Genomic DNA, 20,226 nt, shown 5'->3' on the forward strand with positions numbered 1-20,226 from the left:
TCTCCATCCAAAAGCCAGCTGGGACTGCTTTTATTAAACAGCAGGACAGGTAGATGGGACTGGTGCTCCTGGAAACCTGTCAGCAATGGACTGGTTCACCTGTAATCCTCAGAGGATTTCATTATCCACTGCCAGAAATAGAGCTCATCAATCCCATCCCAGATCCCACCAGCAACTGGGGTCCTCTGAAGATATTCAGTCCATACCAAAATATTAATGTACTGCTCCAGTGATCACAGGAAATCCAAGGTGCTGCAAACCTTGTATGATCTCATTCTGCCCCCAGACATGGACCTCCAGCTGGATTTAACCAAGCAGGGGGTTAAAAAAAGGTTATTCCCCCTCTCTAGGACTTCTGCCTCAGTTCCTCACCTGTCCAAGGACAACATTTCTCACCTGTCCAAGGATAACATTTCTCACCTGTCCAAGGATAACATCCCTCCCTGCTGTGCACAACATCACCAGTTACAGTCTCCCACATCACCTAAGATTCCAGGGGTGTTATAGAGAGGACAGATGTCCTTTCAGGTCCCTTCCAAGCCAAACCATTCTAGGATTTTATGCCTCTATGAACGTGAAGGGGATGCAGAATGTTACACGTGGGACCCCCCCAAATCCAGGAATGGAGTCACTTCCCTGCCAGCAGGCAAGGTGGGAGCTTCGCCAGGACTGGACACCCGCAGAGTTCTGCCACAGCATCGCCTTTTTCCTGTCGCAGAAGGGTAAAACCGACCCCCCGAAATAAAGGACACGCACGTGACAACAGAAAGCGGTGGTTTTGTCGTTCGAATTCGTTATCTCTCGCCAGAGAAAAAAGTTCTGCAAAGCGGGTTTGAATGTCGAATGAGAGAAACATCCCTTTCGGTTCCCGGGGGGAGTGGGGAGGATGGAAATAATCCCATTTTTCGGTGGAAAAGCGGCTCCTCCCGGGCGCTACCACAGCCCCGCCCGGGGGGGGGGGGGAGAAGGACGAGCTCCCCCCGCTCCCCCCGCGCTTGGTACGTGCCGACCGCGTCCTCAGGGTTACCATGGCAACGGGGAGGGAACGGCCGGGAATGGGACCGGGAATGAGCCGGGAACTGAGAGGGTGAGAGGGGATGGGAGCCACGGGAGAGGGGATGGGGACAGGGCACCGGGAGAGGGGACGGGAATGAACGGGACAGGGGACAGGGAGAGGGGACAGGAATGAACGGGACAAGGGACAGGGAGAAAGGACATGGAACTGGGGACGGGGACTGGGGATGGGGACAAGGGAAGGGGAAGAACTGGGACAAGGACAGGGGCTGAGGGGTTGGGGACAGGGGACCGAGAGAGGAGATGGGGGACAGAAGACGTGGGACAGGGGAGTGGGTGAAGGGACATGGGAAAAGGGATGGGGACAGGGGACACGGAAAAGGGGATGGGGGTGAGGGGACCAGGGACGGGGGACTGGGAGACAGGGCTGGGAACGGGGGACTGGGGTGAGGGGACATGGGATGAGGAACCAGGAGAGGAGAAAGGGACAGGGGACACGGGAGAGGGGATGGGGACATGGGACAGGGGATGGGGTGAGGGAACACAGGAGAGGGAACTGGGAGAGGGGACCAGGACAAGGGACCAGTGTGAAGGGAGGAGGGAAATGGGACACGAACAGTGGATGGGGGATTGGGAAAGGGAACCAGGGTGAGGGGACAGGGAATGGGACATGAGACCAAGGAAATGGGACAGGGACAGTGGACAGGAGACTGGGAAAGGGAACCAGGGTGAGGGGACAGGGGATGGGGACGTGGGGATGGGGACACCTCGGGGAACACACACCTGGCCTGGCTTTTCTCCAGGGACTGAGGTCCTGCTTCGGCCCCCGAGGGACCTGGGGCAGGGGTTGCAGGCAGGGTCTCACCTCCCTCATGGACACTGTGGAGGGAGAGGCAATTCCCAGCGAGATTCCACCTTCCTTGCCCGCCCCAGGCTTTGCTCTCAGGGCTGTGAGGGACAGGCAGGTGTCTGTCCAGGTGTCAGGGTTAGCACTGCTGGTCTCACCTGAAAAATTAGGAATTATTTATCACCCACATGCTAAGGTGACACTCCCTGTGCACCTTTACCCACATATGTGCTGTCACTAATGTACTTTTTATCATAAACCAGCCTTTTTTCTCCCTCCCAGACACTTTACCTTAAGGACTTCTGAACACTTCAATCAAATGTAAAGAAACTCTCATCCTAATTTAGAATGTTCCAGTTCTTTTCACTGTGTTGTTCCCTGTCACACTTCCTTGCTGATTTTGCATGTCATGTCAGGATGGTATCAAGCTGAATAAAGAGAACATCCAGAATTTATTTGAATTCTCAAAAGTTAACAGATAACATCTTGTTGCTTTGTCTCAGCTTCATTTTCCTTTTCAAAAGCTGGTTATGCATTATTTATGACCACCAGTAGTTTAAGGTAGATCTCATAGCAGTTGCTGCATAGGGACTTTGATATTAACTGCTTAATGAAACATGAGTGTGACAGATGAGGATAAAGAATTGTTGAACAATAAAAGCTCAAATTCTGAGCCTTAGCCAACAATAGTACCCACAACTGCAGCTTTTAATAAATATTATCATTATTATAAGGCCAGCAACCCTTTTGTTTGCTCTGTTTTCCAAACACAGGGCTGGTGTAAATAAACCAGCAGTGCAAAGCACGGCATGAAACCCTCAGCTCTGAAATACACTGCAGTGTTTTCTCCCCGCTCTCGCACCGTGAACAGAATCCACGTGCCTCCAAAAGTCCTCGTGCCGCCCGTTTTCCACCCTCCCAAATGGCAAAGGGGGACTCTGAGGGAAGGGGGATCTGCCTCCAGCCCCGAGGACTCCCAGGACTCGGACTCAGAGAGCCTTGCTGAGGAGGGGCAGGACCAGCTGGGGCTCCAGCAGAGGATCCTGGAGAATGAGGAGCTGCTGGGACTGGGCTCTGAGGAGCTGGACAATGACAGCCTGGAAGAGGACAGCCTGGAGGAGGTGAGCTCAGAAGAAGACACCAGTCCAAAGGGAACGCAGAAGAATGGAAGGTAAGGCTTAGATTTCAGTAGGTGAGCAGAACAGTTCTGACGCTTTCATAGAATCACAGAATCACAGAATCAGCTGGGTTGGAAGGGACCTCCAAGATCATCAAGTCCAACCCTTGATCCAACCCCGCTGTGGTTCCCAGCCCATGGCACTGAGGCCACATCCAGTCTCACCTTAAAAACCTCCAGGGACAGAGAATCCACCCCTTCCCTGGGCAGCCCATTCCAATGGCTGAGCACCCTCTCTGCAAAGAAATTCTTTCTAATATTGAACCTAAACCTCCCCTGGCACAGCTGAAGACCCAGCCCTCTTGTCTTGCTGATGGTTGCCTGGGAAAAGAGACCAAACTCGACCTGGCTCCCCCCTCTTGTCAGGGAGTTGCAGAGAGTGAGGAGGTCTCCCCTGAGCCTCCTCTTCTCCAGGCTGAACAGCCCCAGCTCCCTCAGCCTCTCCTCACAGCACTTGTGCTCCAGTCCCCTCACCAGCCTCATTGCTCTCCTCTGGACCTTGTATTCCTCAGAACATACAAATGGCATTTCAAGACCAATTTATGTTGCCCAAGTGCTATTAAAGCACCTACAGCCATAGTTTTAGAGGACCTACAGACATAGTCACACCCCAAGATATACTATTTCATCTTACATTCATAATTACTATGCCCATTTCTCAGCATATCCTCAACTTTTACTATGTTGGCTGAAACATAAAATGACCTATGAGCAGTCCAGGAGGGTAAGATGGAGAAGAAAACATCCCTCACAAACCTTTGGGCAAGTTAAATATGAGTCACAGTTGCCCAGCAACCAGGAGGGACATCCATTGTCCTGGGGGGCATCACCAGGGGTTGGACTTTATGATCTTTTTGATCCCTTCCAACCCAAGATATTCCATAATTCTATGATTCTGCAGTCACTGCTTGCAGGGAGAACTTGGAGAGCAAGACAAGAGAGTTAAAAAACAAGACTCAGTACTGAGCCCTCCTCATTCCTTACAAAAAGTGCTGAACAAACCAGGCCACTTCTCTTAGAAAACTTACAGGTAAAAATTAATGCCTTGAATAAATGCAGTTTTGTCCTCATGGCTGTGGGAATCTAAAAATGTCCAGGGTTACTGTCAGGTTTAAACATCCTTTAGAAAGCGTTAACTTGGTACATAAAATGAAATTTAATTTGCTGCCGTGCACGTGAAAGGTTTAACCCTCTATGAATTGGGAATAATTCTCAAGTTTAGAGGGATTAAATTAAACCCGAAGTAATAATAATGTGCAGTTTCAATTTAATTGTCTACTTAAAATAAAATGACAAACAAATGAAGGCTAAATGATTAATAGCATGCTTTTATTCACCTCCTCAACAAGCAAAATGGCCAGTTATTGAATATTTTATTGTGAGTGCAAATGATGTTAATTGTACTAGAAACATGCTCTAATTTTTAGTAATTTTTTTGACTGAATACTGCACTGAATGTGAGGCTCTTCATTAAATGGAAATTTGATTTTATTTTGTTTGAACTTAGCCCAGTAAGTACTCCAACCCAGTCCATTAACCAGAGTAAATATCACAGCATATACATAAAAAAAACCCCTTCTACATCCATTACTAACCCTGGAATTTGAAGAGGAAGCGCTGCATCTGTTGTCTGCACATCCCACTTTTGTGGAGGAGCAGAGTCCATCTAACCTTCCTCTCCAGTTGGGGCTGGGAGGGGGGAGGAATAAAAGGTGCCCTTTTTGTCTGGGGGATGATTAGGGCTGAAGGGGCTCTTCACACTCATTTTATCCCCGTGCAGTGACCCGGGCTGGAGCCCGCAATTGAGCCCCTATTTCAGCACAATGGGGCTCTTTAGCATTATCCTCTGAATCACTGCAATTATATCACATATTTCTGTACTCATTTCCAAATGTGGTCGCCCATTTCTGTTTACCTGCAGCTCATGGCAACGGGAAATAATCATATTTTCCCCCCGGGGTAAATCAAATCACCTCCTCTCCGGGACACGCAGCACACCAGTGGTTACCTGAAATGAAAATGAAATGTTATTTTTGTTGTCAGGAGCCACTTGAAATGCAGGCAAAGGCAGATCAATCATTTAGAGACGTGAATAAATGGTTTATGGAAATGGTAATAGGATTAACTAGGCCACACTTTGGAGAATCCAGCACATCAGGACATTTCTTTTAATAGGGGGTTGAGGAGTCAACCAGGTTTCACTCTGAAAGACCCATCATGGCAGTGGCCAAGAAACTGCAGGTCCAGTGAAATAAAAACAGTCTTAAAAGCTTTTTCCTCCCACATTTCTTCCTCCTGCTGCTTCCTCCACATCTCTTGGAAGCCACTTTTTGAGTGTTTGGCTCCTGCTGTTGGTTTTCCTCCCTCTGGATCAGATCAGAAATCATAAATTGAACCAATTGTGGATTTTTTTTAAAGCAGAGCATCTGTGTTTGTTTCATGGCAAATGTAATTCAGAGCAATGATTTGGCCACTTGTTAAAAAAATAGGCAAGCCCACAGCCCTTTCTTGTTCGTGTTTTTCTACACTTATCTTTTAATGAAAAGTTATTTTAAGTCTTTCACAGGAAGAGTTTTTTATTGCAATATCATGGTGTTTCATAGGAACAAGAAGAGAAAATAAAAATACAGAGCTGGAGGCTGTTCCTGCTTGGACAGTCTCAAAGGGACACTTCAGAGAGTGATTTTACCAGGAATATCACTTTTATTTCACTCAGCAGAGTCTCTGAAGAAGGAGAAGCACACACTGCCTTTTGTGGGCTTCATGATTTTTAAGGAAACAACAGAAGCAATATAAGATATCACTTCAACTTCTAGCTGATTCTACCACTGCTACTTGTGATTTCTATGCTGAATTTAGGATAATGATTGTATTCAACTGTGATCTGGATGTTAGACCAATTTATCATTCACTGATAATGCAAATTAAAAATGAAGAGGAGGTCCTGCCTAAATTTTCTCCTAAAAAAATGTTGGATAAAACTGTTCTAATTCCAATCCCAATTATTCTATGCACTAAGTCAATTGGCCATATTTGCAGGACGTTTGTTGGCTCCAATTGCAAAATGAAATAATAAAGAATTCGTGCAGTTTGTGCAGAATAATTGTGTGTTTGTTTTTTAAATAGGAAAAACCAGTCTGTGGACAAATATTCCAGCCTAAGGTACAATCCTAACTGGAAGAACACAAGAAAGGCAGGAAAAGCACCTCAAGTTGGAGGAAGCAGTGTGGACTTTTCACAGGAGTCATTTTACCTCCATTCCAGTGGCTCCTCAGAAGGAAAGAGTCAAGAGGAGGCAAACCCACAAAATTCATTCTTAGAATTCGGTTCAGAATTTTTAAGCTTTCCTGAACCAACTGTCCTGGTCAGCAGTGAACCCCTTGGGCCTCAAACCAAAAAGAAGGAATCTGGAGATGGTTTTCAGTCCAAAGATCGACCACAGAGAGCAAAGAAAAACTTTGTGAAAAAAAATAAGCAGACTTTAGGATTGCCCTCAGAGAGGATAAATTCCTATCTGGAGTTACACAAGAAAAAACAACAAGGTCTTCAAGAGCAGGTGGGTAATTTTTATATATTTTTATAAACTGAGGACTGTCTAGTTTTAAATGCAATGCATGGTGAGGTTTGCAGAGGAGATAAGGAGATTTGCAACCTGTCATGCAACTGATAAATTAAGATTTCCAGGGAGAATCTTGTTCCCTATGGAAGAATTGCCAAGTCCAGTAACAACCCCAGCAATGGCCACTTTACAAGCCCAGTAAAGCCACGTGTGTTCTTGGCCATGGAGATGTCCCAGAGGTGATCTCACACTAGTTTTTAATCTTGATGCTAAAGAAATACTGGTTCTACACTGCACCCTCTCAGTGGTTCTTTCTTTGCTGCCTCTGATTTTTTCCTGCTTGGCCAGCATGAATTTGATGATGATGGTCTCTGCTAATAGCAAATTCCAAGTCTTGTTCAGTGCAGAAAATACCAATTGATGGGATCACAGAGTGGCCTGGGTTGGAAGGGACCTTAAAGCTCATCCAGTTCCACCTCCCAGTTTACACCTTCCACTAGCCCAGGTTGCTCCAACCTGCCTTTGGACACTTCCAGGGATGGGGCAGCCACAGCTTCTTTGGGAATTCCATCTCAGCCCCTCACCACCTTCAAAGGGAATATTCCTTCCCAATATCCCACTGATCCCTTCCCTCTGGCAGTGGGAAGCCATTCCCTGTGTCCTGTCCCTCCATCCCTTGTCCCCAGTCCCTCTCCAGCTCTCCTGGAGCCCCTTTAGGCCCTGGAAGGGGCTCTCAGGTCTCCCTGGAGCCTTCTCTTCCCCAGGTGAACCCCCCCAGTTCTCCCAGCCTGGCTCCAGAGCAGAGGGGCTCCAGCCCTGGAGCATCTCCATGATCTCCTCTGGATTTTCTTGGCCTCAAGCCTGCCAAGATCCCAGTCCAGATTTCCTCTTGGCCACCAGCAGCTCTAGAATCAGGTGCAGCACTCGGGTTTGAAGGGCCTGGTTTTCCTGGGACTGTGAAATATCAGCCAACTTGTGTGAAGGATGAAGTGGAAACCTAATTACAGCTCCTAATGAACCATTACACAGGAGTTTGTTGCTTTTTCTTGCTACTTACCGTGCATAATGGGAAGGTGGGAGTCACTGGATCGCTCCAGGAGTTGTGGGATGGAAAATTCTAAGCTTGGAAAACCTCTGGGTCTTTGTGCTTGGAGTGAAACTTCTGCTTCCCAGGGCTAATGAACAGTTGACACAACATCAGAGGGCGTGTGGTGACTCCATTCCTCTGACAGGAACAGTGGACAGGCTTTCTTCTAGCAGGGCTATTAAGAGCACTTGTTTTCTTCCAGTTATAATTTGGCTGATGGCAAAAATAATTAGTGCAGATTGCTGCTAATTAAAGCTGTGTTGATATGATTATGTTTGCTGTCTGGGGAGTTCTGAAAATCTTTCATATCTGAGTCTTGGAGCCAGGGATCAGGACTCCATTGTGTTGGCACTGTTCAAAGATATGTAACAGGGAAAAAAAAGTGTTAACATCAGGGCTGTGGTGTAAGATTTCCTTGCTGAAGGAGCCATGGGGACAGCAAAGCTGTGACATGTGCAGGAAAGTGTGTTTCTTCCATCAAAAACTTGATACAGCCAAAACAGCAGAGGGGGTGGACTCCCCATCCCTGGAAGTGTCCAAGGCCAGGCTGGACAGGGCTTGGAGCAACCTGGGCTAGTGGAAGGTGTCCCTGCTCAAGGCAGGGGGGCTGAACTAGGTGATCCTTGAGTCCCTTCCAAGCCAGTTCTGTAATTCTGGGATTCTAGGAGCAGCATCACCACCCGTGTATTTGTTGCACAGGAGGAAGCACTTACCTCTCATGTCCTTAATTCATTGCTCCATCTTGTTGGAAGGGGTGAAATAAGTCCTGAAGGAAGCATCTTGTTGGCCCACGAGCAAACTTTGGTCACCTCACCTGGAAAACTTTACCACAAAGTGCAAAAACACCAAGGATGTGAAGAAGCAAACAAGTCACATCCTCTGCTGAGGTGACCAAACTGTTGTTTCCTAAACTGGATTCATTTGAGCTTTGCAGGGGGTTGAAGCTGGTTTTATTGGTAGGATATTTTTATTGATATGCCACTGGTGCTGTGGTAATGAAATAGGGTTTACACTGAAGTCAGTACTTTGGAGTTAAAACATTGGAGTTAAAACATTGGAGCTAAAACATTGGAGCTAAAACATTGGAGCTAAAACATTGGAGCTAAAACATTGGAGCTAAAACATTGGAGCTAAAACATTGGAGCTAAAACATTGAAGCTAAAACATTGGAGCTAAAACACTGGAGTTAAAACACTGGAGTTAAAACACTGGAGTTAAAACACTGGAGTTAAAACACTGGAGTTAAAATATTTGCAGCCTCCTTCTTGCAAGATTTACGTCTGTTCTCTCTGTGCATACGGGCTGCATGTACCAAAACACACCATAAACCTTTGCTGATCTGTATATTTACTAATTTATACAGCATTTCATAAAGCATCAAGTTCTTTGCAGCGTTGCCTGATTCTTAAAGAACCCGATGATGAGTTTCTTTGAGAGAGAGAGAGAGAGGGAAAGAGAGAGAAGTAGTGGCCCAATCTAGCTCAGCTGTGCTCAATCTGAGTTGCTTTCCTACCTACAAGCCCCTTACTTCAAAGCCAGGAACATAATGTACAATTTTTTAATGGCTCTAGACCAAGGCACTCAGACTCTGTGTGCACTGTGCCTTACCTCCGTGTAAACACCTAATCAAGATTGCCTGTGCTTCAACAATAGCAGCCAAATGCAATTCGAGAACCACAAGCCTTTGAAGTCCTCGCTGCAAAGGCTGGTTTTCTAGTCTGGGATAATGACATGCCATGATTGCTGTCTTTGTTGTATCTTTTCAGTAGAGAAGCAATTACGGGCCTCAATTTAACAGAATAGGCATTACACAGCTTATGATTCTCAAAATGCAATTTCATTTGATCATTTTCTCAATTTGATTGGTATTAATAGAATGGTTCACAAAAAAAAAAAAAAAAAAAGAAAAAAAAAAGGAGGAAGAAAAAAAAAAATGCTGGCAGAGGTTGTGTCCTGTTCCTCTTTCAAAGAGATAATGTAGAAGTATGTTTTACCTGCCCAGGAAACCATCAGTGCAGTGAGTCAGTTGGTTCCACCAAAAACATCCTGCTGCCTGCAGGGCTGGGTCTTTCCACGGTTCAGGAAACCTGTGTGCAAAGTTTTAATTTGCTTTATAATTTCTGCATTTCCATTTGGAGCAATGGGATCAACAAACTCAGCAATAAACCCCACTTACCTTTTCTTCGTGGTCCTGATCTCTCACCCCCAGAGAGGCTCAGCTTCCCAGAAAGGTTCTTCCACGCTTTCTTCCCACTGATTTCACCATTCTGATTTGGAATTCTTGATCCTCTTGGTCACAGGTGTATTCTCAGTGCAGGTCCTGTGTGGGTCACCTGCTGTGGTGACACTGCCCCACTCATCGGGGTCACTTGGCAGGATAGTTTGGGACAGCACAAATATAAGTCGAAAAAAATTTTAAAAATAATTGTTTTCCTGCAGTTTTATAGATTAAGGGGGGGGGGGGAAATGATGCTTTCAAGGAAAATGTTCATTATTGCTGTATTTACAAGGGCATCACTGGGCAAAAAATGGTTCAAATCAGATTTGCAGCTCCCACATTTGCAGCTCCCACCCTGCTCCCCCAGCTGTGGCCACGTGAAGGTGTTCTTGCCCCTGAGCTTATTTTGCCAGGTTACATGTGTTGGATGCTTTATTCCTGCAGCTCCCCCTGCCCTTTTCTCCCAATATTACTGTGTTTTGCCATCTCTTTCTGCTCAGGCCCTGGCAGAGGAGGAGGGTGTCATCCATCAGTGTCTGATTGCTTGGCCAGGGATGGTTTCTGGTTGTTTTTCTGTCATTAGGTGCATCCACTCCCAGAAATGGAGCAGCCCAGACACTGGAGACTCACAAGGAGGTTTCTGTGCTGCAAACTTCCCACAATTTTCTTTTCCTCTCTTCCCCTTAAAAGTAGAAGGAACACTCCCTAGTACCACACCACTGTTAACTGGGTTTTTGCTTCCTTTTCTCTTTTAACCATTTATTTTCTTCTTGCCTATTATATAATGCCTAACTTCAGCATTTTAGTTTTAATAGAGGGACAATTATTGCTCATTCTTTCCCCCAGACTTTTAAAGCCTTTCATTTCTTTGGGCTGTTGCCACAAACATTCTCAATTTTCAGGTCACAGATCCTAAAACAGTTGATGAGGAAGAACCACCACCCCAGACTGTGAAAAAGAAGCCTGAAGACAACCTGAAAGGACAGCAGCTCAAGGTTCCTTTTGGATAGAATTTAATAACTGAAATATATGTGTAAAATCATTGAAGTTTGGATATTTAAAGCTGTCATCTTGTTATTTTTAAAGTACTGATGACTGACAATAAATCCTTGAATATTTATCGATAGATAATCACCAAAATTTAGTGCATGTGCTTTATGGAGTGAATATTTTTAAAGCAAAAGGGATCCCAAACGCCAAGGAATTCTGAGCTTAAAGAATCTTGCCTATTTATGGCATTATTTAGTTGATTTATGACATTATTTGGTTGATAATAATGCAAAATCACAATGGTACATGGTTCTGCTTGATGGTTTATGAGGATTCTGAGCTAGAACTCAGTTATTGCTGCCTTATTTGTCCCCTGAAATCCCTGTGAAAATCAAAAGTCACCATAAACCAGAAAATGCTACAAGTAGAAGTAGTTGGACTCACCTCCTCTGTACACATAAATCTGTTTTCTGCTGGCTTTAAACCAATGCACTGGGAGTCTTTGGAGCACTGAAGAGACCAGGTTACGATCACTGATGACAAAACAGGAGCTTCAGAACCAGCCAACTGTGATTATTTCTGGCAAACCTGGTTATTCCCAAGTATTTAAGGTAATCCAGGCACTACCTAAATTCCCAGCTGCTCACACTGGAGGCTGCACCTCTGCAAAGCAAAAACAGGATTTTTAGGCTGCTGTTCATCGGGACAGATTTGCTTTATGTATCTGGAATTTCAGGGTGAAGTAGGGGCTGTTTAAATGGGAAAATTTCGTAAAGGTTGAGCTAACAAATCACCCCGTTGGCTGCAGGAGGCAGGATTGCCCAGTGCTAAAGCTTTCACCAAAACCCCCTGGTCTCTATGTGGCTTTAATTCCTACCATTAAGCAGTTATTCTGAGTGCATATGCCATGTGCTGATTGCAAGTGTTGCTGACAAAAGAACCCTGGAGAGACAGGAGGATGAAATGGAGGATTTTAGCCCTGACAAAGATTAAATGGGCTGAGAATGGATTTGTGTGTTCCCGTGTCTTTCCTCCAAGTGGGCAACACCTGACGCTGTAATTGGAAAGGGATAAATCTTAAATAAACTCCAGATTTAGAGCAGGGCAGTTCAGCTCACAACAGCAGCCCTGGTGTGGTGAAACTCTGAAATTGTCTCTTAGCATCTGGGTTATGTTTTGTGGGGTCCAGGCAGGGAGGAGGTTTAGAAATAAAATCATTCATATGATTGACATCAGTCTGTTCCTGCTGTGGATCAGTCTAATAGTGTGTACAAAGCCACCTTTCCCTGAAATTTGGGCCAGTTTGCTTTGTACAAAGCCACCTTTCCCTGAAATTTGGGACAGTTTACTTCCTACAAAGCCACCTTTCCCTGAAATTTGGGACACTTTGCTTCCTACAAAGCCACCTTTCCCTGAAATTTGGGACAGTTTACTTCCTACAAAGCCACCTTTCCCTGAAATTTGGGACACTTTGCTTCCTACAAAGCCACCTTTCCCTGAAATTTGGGACACTTTGCTTCCTACAAAGCCACCTTTCCCTAAAATTTGGGACAGTTTGCTTTGTACAAAGCCACCTTTCCCTAAAATTTGGGACAGTTTGCTTTGTACAAAGCCACCTTTCCCTGAAATATTGGACAGTTTATTTTCCTTAGGGAACAAAATCCCAAAGTTGCTTTGATTTTTGAATGATTTTCTCCAGGTTGACAGTCCCCAGGGTTGGGAACAGGTAGTCCTGTGTGTTTAAGGGCTCCTGTTGAACACCTAAACTGAAGCTCACCCCACTTTTGGTGACTTGTTTCAGGATCAGCACAGTAAGTTCTCCCAGAGAGAGAAAACAAAACCCACTGGGAATCTCAACAGCAAAGATTTTCCAAGGAATGGCAGCCAACAACCACCAGGAAGAGCAGCAGAACCAAAGCCTTGGCACCACAATCCCCAGCAAACACCAGGATTTCAGGCTGCTCCCAGTGCAGAGGAGCAGGACAAGGACACTGCCCTGCAGGAATCTCTGCATCCCAATCCTGATGCTGATCCAGCAGCAAAATCCAACACTGGGTTCAATAATTCCCCAAATTCGAGACATTTTGTTAAGCAAGACTTTCCCACATCTTCCTGTCATGTTCATCCCACATCCCAGCACTGGAACCCAGCAGACACCAGCAAGGAGAACGAGAAATCTCAGCAGGAATCTCCACGTGGAATTCCACATTCACACCACCACATCCCTGGGCAGCCTTCTGGAAGTACCAGTGGCCAAGAAAATCCGAAACACAGGAACATTTCAAACATTTCAGCTGCTTTTAGTGCCAGTTTTCAAGAACTGAAGGATCAAATCCCACTTCAGGACTGCAAGAAACACATTCATGAGGATAAAAGGTACCAGAACTATGATATCAGTAGTTTTTGTAAGGATATAAGTGTTGGAACAGTATTATTATAACACTGTGATGCCCAAAAAATGTAGAAATGGACAATAAAATGCTCTAAAGCCTGAAGTATAAAGTTATTTTGCTACAAGCCTGCCACTATAGATTATTATTAACTTAAGATTTGTTGTAGCTATTGATTTTTAAATATGGCACATTGGCAAAGGACAGTTCCAGGCACAGAACTTCCCACAGCTGGAAGTTGCTAGAAGGAAAAGTTTAAAATACAGATAGGAAAGAGAATTTGTGCATAAAGCAAACCTGGCCTTCCAGGTGGATATCCAGGGTCAGTCCAGTGCCAATTCTGGCTCCCTACCTGTGGGAAAGAGCAGGAAAATCCTCAGTTATGTGGGATTTATTTCAGTGCTCAGTGGGCCTGACCCAAAGCCATCTAAAAGCAGCTTTTCTTGGCTTTAGGTAACTTTGCATCAGGCTGAAAATCTCCCCATCTGCAGTTTTTTCCATTTATTTTAAGCAGTTTCCATACACTTGGGTGCAAGCAAAGTCAGTCATTGTGAGATATTTTTCCATCTTCATGCTCTCAGTATGTTCCATGTGCAGGTTGCTTGTTGAGCTACCTGCTGTATATAAAAAATATATGTAATAAAATAGAAATATATAAAATAATATAAATATATAAAATATAAATATAATATATAAAATGTAATATTAAAATATAAATATATAATGATATAAATATATAAATATAAAATGTATGAAATATAATATGTATAAAACATATGTAAATATAATATATAAAATATAAATATATAATAATATAAATATATAAAATATAAATATAAAATATAAATATATAATGGTAAAAATATATAAAATAGAAATAAAATATTTATAAAATATAATATGTATAAAATATAATATGTATAAAATACAATATGTATAAAATACAATATGTATAAAATATAGTGTGCAAATATAATATATAAAATATAAATACATATAATAATATATAAAAATAAAATAATAATGTTCTATATACATAATCATACATAACAAAACATATACTTATAAAATATATAAAAAATTTATAAAATTTATAAAATATATTTATAAAATTGTGAGGAATATTTATTTATAGAAAAATAAATTTATATAGTAATATATATTATATAGATAGACTATAGATTATATAAATAATATAGATTAGATAAAGATAATCTAGATATAATATAGAGATATATAGATTATATATCTATATATGTAGATATATAGAGAGAGATAGAGAGATATATAGATTATAGATATATATAGATACATATAGAGATATAGGTATAGATATATAGATATATCTAGATATATCTAGATATAATATAGATATCTATATATAGATATGTAGATAAATATATAGATTATATGTATTATAGATTATATAAATATATATCTCACTTTTTAAGGCCTTCCCAATCTTTTGTTCACAGCTCAAATTTATAGAAAAATAAATTTATATAGTAAGATATATTATATAAATATATTATAGGTTATATAAATAATATGGATTATATATAGATAATCTAGATATAATATAGAGATATATATAGATTATATATCTATAGATATAGATAGATATAAATATACAGATTATAGAGTTATATAGATATATATAGATGTATAGATATACAGATATATATAGATATATACAGATTATATATCTAGATATAATGTAGATATCTATATATAGATAAATATATAGATTATAGATATTACAGATTATACAAATATATCTCTCATTTTTTAAGGCCTGCCCAATCTGTTGTTCACAGCTCAAATTTATAGAAAAATAAATTTATATAGTAAGATATATTATATAAATATATTATAGGTTATATAAATAATATGGATTATATATAGATAATCTAGATATAATATAGAGATATATAGATTATATATCTATAGATATAGATAGATATAAATATACAGATTATAGAGTTATATAGATATATATAGATGTATAGATATACAGATATATATAGATATATACAGATTATATATCTAGATATAATGTAGATATCTATATATAGATAAATATATAGATTATAGATATTATAGATTATATAAATATATCTCTCATTTATAGATTATATATATCTCTCATATATAGATTATATATCTATAGATATAGATAGATATAAATATACAGATTATAGATATATATAGATATATATAGATGTATAGATATACATATATATATAGATATATAGAGATTATATATCTAGATATAATGTAGATATCTATATATAGATTATAGATATTATAGATTATATAAATATATCTCTCATTTTTTAAGGCCTGCCCAATGTTTTGTTCCCAGCTCACCACCAGCTCCTTGTGCCACCCCCGGGTTTCCCCAGCTGCTGGAGCAGCATCTCCCAGGAATCCCTGCTTTGGCAGGAGCTCCCTTTGCTGACAGGTGGCTGCTCAGCCTCCTGCCCCCTGCGATCCCACGGGTCCCAGGTGGTTCCCAGGGAGATCCCGAGGCAGGAAACCCACTGACAAGAAGCAGGAGGAACTCAGAGGGACATCTCACACAAATGAAAAAGCAAACCCAGCCTAAAGTCAGCAGGAAGGTAAGAAAACAGCTGTGCATTGGATGGTTTAACATTTCTATTCCCCCTCTGATTGATTTTTTTTTTTCTTAGTAATCCAAAGTTCTTTAGGGAAAAAAAAAAAAAAAAGTGGGTGCACAGAGGAGGTGAGTCCAACCTTTTCTACCTGTAACATTTTCTGCTTTATGGTAACTCCTTGAGTTCTACCTCAGAATCCTGATAAACCATCAAACACTTCACTGGTGCAGAAAGCACCCACACCAGCTTGCCCAGAGCATTAAAAAAAAATCAAGGGACAAAGGTAAGAAACAGACACTAAAATCCTTTAGTGCAAAGAACAAGGTGATCCCCCAGCTCTGCCCGTGTCACTGATGAGCTTCAAGGACCCAGAGAGCAGCATGTGGCCCTGAAGTTCTCAGGGATAACATGATTTGGGAGCTGTTTGGATGTGCCAGCAGGCAGCCTGGCCTCCCATCTGAGCACACCATTATCCTGCTCAGGCTCATTTGCTGGCCAGCCCAAATCTCCTGCTTTCCAAGGGATTCCCAGGGAACAGCACCAAACTGGGGGGATTTGGGAAGCTAACGGCACAAACACGGTTCCAAGCCTCCTGATGATCCCATTTGGGCCTTTTTGTCTCGTTTTGTCTCCTCTGTGTGTCCAGTTTCACAGTTAACACGGGTGCAGTGGAACAGCATAAAGGGATCCCTGTGTGTCCATGACAAATTAAACGTTTAAGAAGTTTGCTCCCAGTCTCGGGGCAGACAAACTTAAGCTGGAATAATTATTGCTGTGTTTCATCTGTGTCTTGCTGCTTGGATGCCTCTAAGAAGAATTAGCAGGATTATGATAGTAACTGAAGGGCAGATTTCCTTCCCTTTCTGTTCCCCTGAGCTCAAACCATTGCTTATATCCTGTATTTTCAGTGGTTTTCTCACGCTTCGTATGTGAGGAATGCCCAGAGAATAAGAGTGTTTGTGTCTCACAGGAAAATCCAGCTTTTCCTAATAAACAGATGTAGTTCTACTCATCATGTGGAGTGAGAAAACCCTGATTTTGCTGTAGACAGCTAAAGGATTAACTCCTCACAGCAGCTAAAATTAAAAGTTAGTAATTCATATCATAGGGGTAACTGAGAAAGAAACCTCAGACAGAAAATTCAGTGCATTGAATTAGTTTCTCTGCAGTTGAGTTTTCAATAAATGCATATTTTACTTGCATAGAGAAATGTCTTAATGCTTCTGCTTTACTCCATGATTAAAATTACTACAGAGCTGATCATAAGGAGGAGTTTTTAAAACATAGTTCACTTCTAAAAATTAATCAGGTACTCTCGAAAGAGCACTTTTCCTCAAAGTTTTTATTTAAAAAGCACTTTGTACTAAAGAATCTTCTTATTAAAACATTCTGGAAGCATTGGGGTCTTTATATAAAGAAGGATTGAAGTGGCATCACCCATCACTCTTCTCCTCCCATGCACTTGTGAAGCTTTTGCTGTGCTCAAGACACGGATTTTTCAACTGCCTGTTGAAGTTTTCCATTGCAGCTTTGAGAACAAAGAAAGGTTACTATTACTATCAACGTTTGCCTCGTTTTTTTACCACCAAAATCAGGTACTTTTATCTGCTTCTCTTACAGCACCTCCTTTGGAGTCTCTTATAGCAGTCAAAGGGGTCGCTTTAAGCTGTTTAAAAATAAAGCCCACAAGAGGTCAGTTTTGACTGAGAAATTATTGCTTTGTGATTCAGATAATTGGCAATTTCCCACCAAGATTCAAAGGAAATACAGTGTCCTTTGCCTTGTTGGTCACTTATTTAAAATGAGACATGCCAGGGGTAAGGCTGAAGCTCTGTTTGAGCCCCACTCCTGCTTTAATTATTCTCTCTGTGAACCCAGAAGAAGGAAAATCTGTCACTGCTGTTTGTTTTTCAGCCATGTGGCCCAAAAGTCACCATAAACCTGAATGTGAAGCTTGGGGGCCTTGGACCTGACTATGAGGCAATCAAAGAGAAAGTGAGTAAATCCCTGTTACCTGCTCTGCATTTCAGCTCTGCAAAGTGATTTTATAGGCAGAGAAATCACTGCTGGGAAGCAACTTGTGGTTGTTTGATGTGCTTCATGTCCTTGGCTCTGGGTCTGCCTTGAGATCCTAAAGGGAAATTCAGATAGAAGGGAAGATAACTCTGCTGTGGGTAATTTTAACCCTCTGATTTTGTAGTTCCAGAAGCAGGGAGTAGCTGACAGAACTCCTCAGTAAATTATCCACCCATGTGACTCGAGCTGCACTGTCATTCCCAGTGCTGAAGGTCTGCCCAGCCTTCCCAGTGGAAGTAGAACAAGTTGTGTGTAAACAGAAGCAAACAGCTGGATGCACATTTATACTCTGCTGAAGTGGAGGCAGATTGTTCAGAACACTCAGATGTCACCTTTCTGCTGAGCTCTCTCCTCAGCCCAAGGAAAAGCTCTTAAAAATGAAAAGCAACTGAAAAAAAAAAAAAAGCTGTGACATTTGTCAGGGTTTCCTGTTGTGTTCTGCTGAAGGGGGGATCAATGGCCTGGCCAGGTTAAACAGCAGCAGAGGTGAAAATGGAAGACTTGGTGGAAAAAGTGGTTCATTGATGGATCCACTGAGACATTCAGTGACAAACCCTTTTTTCCCTTTTTTCTTTTTTTTTTTTCCAGAAGCAGAAGTTAAAGCTGCAAAAGGAATATTCAAGGCAGATTAAGGAATACAACATGAAAAATATTACTTTGGTTCAGAAGTTACCAACAAAACCTCAGGTCACATCTTCAGTGTCGAGACAGAAGGTAAGAACAGATTCCCTTTAAAATACACCCAGGGAGAGGCTCTGGGCTTTGCACAGAGGAAAAGGAATAAATTTAGCTCAGAGTAGGCTAAAGTAGTTTCTCCACTTTGATTTTCCTTTTAACAGCTCCATGAATCACAGATTTCCTCTTGTTAGTTCTTATCCACCTGCCCCTCAGGCTCCCTCAGAATTGTGCCCATCAGTCCCATGGCTACAGTAATTACTCTGATTTTTCAATCAGAAAGTCACTTCAGCCTTCACTGGCCTCCAAAAACAGCCCAACTGAGCAATGAGGGACTCCCTGGCATTGCACCCACACACACAAACTGAGGGAGCACCTTTTCCTCATTGCAGGAGTTAAGAAAGCTCTGGAAATAACATCTTTTGACCCACCAGTTCTGCAGGAGCTCACCTGCCTAGGGAGGTGTTTCTCCAAAGGGACAAAGGGGGACCTGCAGGCTTTGGGAACAAAGTTGGGGGGTTTGATGTCAGTTGAATCCCTCAGTTACTTGCACTTATTTCCAAACTTCACATGAACCACAAAGTGACAAAACTGAATTCTCTGGGTGTCAGAAGGGCTTTGGATTCCTTCAGAAGGCTTCCCACACACTCTTTCACCACGAACTTGGAGCTTCCACTTGGGACATAACAAGTGTTTTCCCAGTTCATGCAGCAAACACAGACACCAAAAAACATCCCAGGTTAAACCAGGGCTCTCTCAGATCCAGGATTTCTGCAATCCTGTTCCCATTCCCTCTGCAAGACAGCCCTCAGGTTCCAGACATCACACTGGACACTGGAAAAAAATGTTTATAACCTTAATAAACTCATGTTGCTCTTTCCTTTTTAACACTAAAACACTCTTTCAGTGTCTGAGGTGGCCTCCAGTAGTGTCAGAAAGCAAAACTCCTTGGGGTGGGTTACTTGGCAGTCACCACTGAACCATCTGCTGTTGAATTCTGTCAGAAACAACATCAGGAATTAGGGGAAATATTAATTGGACTCAGCATAAACCCACCTAAATGTTCTGGAAACTTTAGTCAGATTTTCTCCCCATGAGTTACCCCAGTTTTCCTGGTTTTAGGCACTGGAATATGCCAAGAAGATTCCAAGGCCAAAGACTTTCATGACAAGACCATCAGGCAAAGAGGTGAAAGAGGAAGCTCTGTCCCAGACTTCAGATGGAAGCAGCTTCCCCAAAATCCCATCCCTGGAAACTCTGCGGAGCAGACACGAGAAGGAGAAGGAGGTTGTGGCTGCTTTCAAAGCCCTTCACATCCTCTAAGGGATACATCTGAAAACATTTGGGATATCTCCAAACCAAAAATGCCCAAACTATTTAATTATGAGCTCTGACCATCACATATTGATTTACCAGCCCACCGAAATATGAAGTAGCTCAAGTTTAATCACTGATAAATTTTGGACACGGTTCTACCACACCTTTTTTTCTTTTTTTTTAAATAAAATAAACCTTTGCATATGTAGCATTTTAAATACGGTCTTCTCTGTTACATTTCTTTAAAATAACTGATCT

General features: G+C 42.2%; 1 protein-coding gene and 1 long non-coding RNA gene across 4 annotated transcripts; one reads left to right on the top strand and one right to left on the bottom strand.

Moving 5' to 3' along the window:
* The first annotated feature begins 1,006 nt into the window (after positions 1-1,006).
* JHY (junctional cadherin complex regulator) lies at positions 1,007-20,186 on the top strand. 2 transcript variants are annotated; one of them, XM_032709651.1, is made up of 9 exons: positions 1,007-1,087; positions 2,635-3,032; positions 6,165-6,594; positions 10,805-10,897; positions 12,694-13,268; positions 15,648-15,903; positions 17,815-17,895; positions 18,565-18,690; positions 19,774-20,186. In XM_032709651.1, the coding sequence occupies exons 2-9, from the start codon at positions 2,671-2,673 to the stop codon at positions 19,972-19,974; spliced, it is 2,124 nt and encodes a 707-aa protein (XP_032565542.1). In that variant the 5' UTR covers positions 1,007-1,087; positions 2,635-2,670; the 3' UTR covers positions 19,975-20,186. The 2 variants fall into 2 exon arrangements, with proteins under 2 accessions (XP_032565542.1, XP_032565543.1); XM_032709652.1 differs by having other exon boundaries at positions 15,678-15,903.
* On the bottom strand, positions 1,773-11,593 carry LOC116797805. 2 transcript variants are annotated; one of them, XR_004360754.1, is made up of 5 exons: positions 9,679-11,593; positions 8,398-8,506; positions 7,655-8,035; positions 4,954-5,046; positions 1,773-2,019 (listed from the first exon to the last, which is right to left on the bottom strand). It is a non-coding gene; the product is annotated as an uncharacterized LOC116797805 (long non-coding RNA). The 2 variants fall into 2 exon arrangements; XR_004360755.1 differs by lacking the exon at positions 7,655-8,035.
* Positions 20,187-20,226: the final 40 nt, after the last annotated feature.

Source organism: Chiroxiphia lanceolata, chromosome 23, assembly GCF_009829145.1.
Source record: "Chiroxiphia lanceolata isolate bChiLan1 chromosome 23, bChiLan1.pri, whole genome shotgun sequence".
Classification (NCBI taxonomy): domain Eukaryota; kingdom Metazoa; phylum Chordata; class Aves; order Passeriformes; family Pipridae; genus Chiroxiphia; species Chiroxiphia lanceolata.

Coding starts and splice junctions, on each gene's coding strand:
- JHY (XM_032709651.1), top strand. CDS start 2,671: ATGAAACCCTCAGCTCTGAAATACACTGCAGTGTTTTCTCCCCGCTCT. Junction 3,033..6,164: donor GGAACGCAGAAGAATGGAAG/GTAAGGCTTAGA, acceptor TTTTTTAAATAG/GAAAAACCAGTCTGTGGACA. Junction 13,269..15,647: donor CACATTCATGAGGATAAAAG/GTACCAGAACTA, acceptor TTTTGTTCCCAG/CTCACCACCAGCTCCTTGTG.